Source organism: Penaeus monodon, chromosome 1, assembly GCF_015228065.2.
Source record: "Penaeus monodon isolate SGIC_2016 chromosome 1, NSTDA_Pmon_1, whole genome shotgun sequence".
Taxonomy (NCBI): Eukaryota; Metazoa; Arthropoda; class Malacostraca; order Decapoda; family Penaeidae; genus Penaeus; species Penaeus monodon.
The window spans coordinates 50,216,696-50,219,195 of NC_051386.1; the positions used below are offsets into that span (position 1 = coordinate 50,216,696).

Here is a 2,500-nt window from a genome sequence, read left to right on the forward strand (position 1 = left end):
ACTGGTAAATGTGGATACCTGCACATGTACGTCAAACAGAAGTGCATTTACACAACCACACATATGTGCATGAACTATTAAACATAAAATAAAATAAATAAACAATTAAATATTCTTGTTATTGATAACATTCCCTAACAATGTATCTTCAAGGCAACACTAAGGTTAAATGGGAAATTACAATAATAAAACTGTGTACTTTATGAATAATCTCTTATCCAAGAAAATTAAATGATATTCCTGCTTCTAAGCACAAACTGCACACTGTAAAATGAAACTTTAAACCATATTCACTGGTTCCACAATTTTCGAAGTAACATCTTATTTCTGGAAATAATCCATAGCTTTGGAATAATCCTATACAGGTCATATCATTAGACATTTTACTTCACAGTCTGGTGGTCAGCAGCATTATATATTTCTTCATCATCACCATCATCTGCAGCCAAGGGAAACATCTCCTGGTCATCAGAATGCTGAGGAAGTACACGATATTTTCGGGTGGCCCTTCTGCGACGGAGCCTGAAAAATTGGTCCTTTGTAAAAACAAAACCACTCACTACATTGTTGAATCTGAAAATACAACAATATCAAAAACACAATGACAATTCCTTTTTCAGTAGAGGGTCATGTTCATTTTAATGACAATATATGCCCTTTTCTTGCGACTCAAGTGTGTTTTGTTAACTGGTTATCTCTTCATATCAACATTTGTAATTTCATCACCACAACTAGGCTATGGCAACATGCAAAAAGTTTGCATAGTCCTATTCACCACTGTCAAAGATGACATATGAAAAACTGGCAAGAATTTTTCCTGTGGCTTTTTCATTATGAATGAGATAATGTAGTGTCCAGTAATATACCTGGCAATATTTGGCAAGTTTCTATTAGCCACACCCACGATATCATCCCCTACTATCACTACTCTTGTTGGTCCTCCTTGTTTTATATGACAAATAACTGAATACCCATTTTGATATATATTATAAAATTATTATTCAACATGTTAGATTTCCATATTCACAGACAATCTATCCCCATTTTCATACATATGCAAGGGGTAACATTTCAATTTTGTATTCTACTGACATCTGTTGTGATAATGAAATACATTTTCTAATGCAAAAAAAAAAATTATAATAAATAAATGTTCATCCAAAACCTACAATGAAAATTGGCTTCAGTGAAACTTACATATCAGGGGAGAGACAAACCAGAGGATTTGTAATTTCTGATGTTAACTTCTTGCAATCTTGTTGAGTTAAAAAATAAAAAATAAAATAAAGCAAAACAAAAAAGAACTTTATGTGGTAACAATTACTTCATGAGAACCTTCTCTTCACTCTAGTATTTAACCCAAATTTGACAGGCACAGCATGTATATACATGCCATGCCCACTATGAGTTTACTTTATTAATTGTTTTTACACATAAATGGCTACACCAATGAGCCAATTACAAGTACTGCCTGCTTTTCAAAAACATTTTACGTTATCTTATTTTGCTGTTACTAATGTGTATTACATTATAGTAATTATAATGTCTATAATAAAAATAACACCATCAATATTTATAGCTTTAGTAAAAAAAAAAAAAATTCCCACCAATTCAAGGAAAGGTGAAATCAGGTAAGGTCACAAGGTCTACTAATTGACTCCTTTGTGGCTAAGCACTTGCAGAACCATGTATGTGCAGAAAAAAAGAGCACATCATTTTCCTGGCAGCATTGGGTTAATTATAGATCAGTTATTTTATTTTTTACAGTTATCATAGAGGTATTTGCTAACCATATGCCAGTGGGCATGGCATGTACATATATGCCATACCCTCTGTGTGTTTACTTTACTAATTTTATTTAAAAGTAGATGGCACTACAAGGCACATAGATGGCTTTACAAGTACTTAGTCACCAAGGAGTCAATTACTACACTATCTATCTCACCTGTTTCTTATGATTTTTGTAAGTATTCTTTCATGTTTTATCCTATAATCATAATGTCAATAATAACAACAGCATTAATATTAATAGCATTAGAAAAAAAAAACATTTTACCCTAGGCATCAAGGTCTACTAAATATCCCTTGGTGGCTGAACACTTTATGGAGCTATGTGTAAAGACACCACAAAATGTCTTTCACTTTACACTAAAGTGAACATTACATATTCCTAGCAGCCATGGGTTTACTTGGACCAAATCACATCTGGATGTAGAGCAAATTTCCATGATCTTTATATTTAGGGCATCCACTACAGTAATTGTTTGTGGCATGTAGTTTAGTGCAGTGAGTAGCATGACAAATAATACACACTTTATAACATGTGTTTATTGTGCTAGGGAGGTGGTGATAAGAAAAACTGGGTAAGAATGGCAGTGATAAGGAATATAGGACCAGACATGGAAATCTTTTGCTTTGTTTGCTTCACACTTCACACTTTGTTTGTCTGTCTACTTCCGTACCTTTACCAAACACAGTAACAGTGGCATAAGACTAAGAA

General features: G+C 33.1%; 1 protein-coding gene across 1 annotated transcript in view; it reads right to left on the reverse strand.

Moving 5' to 3' along the window:
- The window catches only part of LOC119573977 (membrane protein FAM174A-like), a 9,361-nt gene that overhangs the window by 705 nt on the left and 6,156 nt on the right, over positions 1-2,500 (reverse strand). Inside the window, exon 3 of the mRNA XM_037921080.1 lies at positions 1-522. This exon is cut by the window's left edge and continues 705 nt beyond it. Coding sequence (XP_037777008.1) covers positions 384-522 — 139 coding nt within the window. The 3' untranslated portion in view covers positions 1-383. The remainder of the gene's footprint in view (positions 523-2,500) is intronic.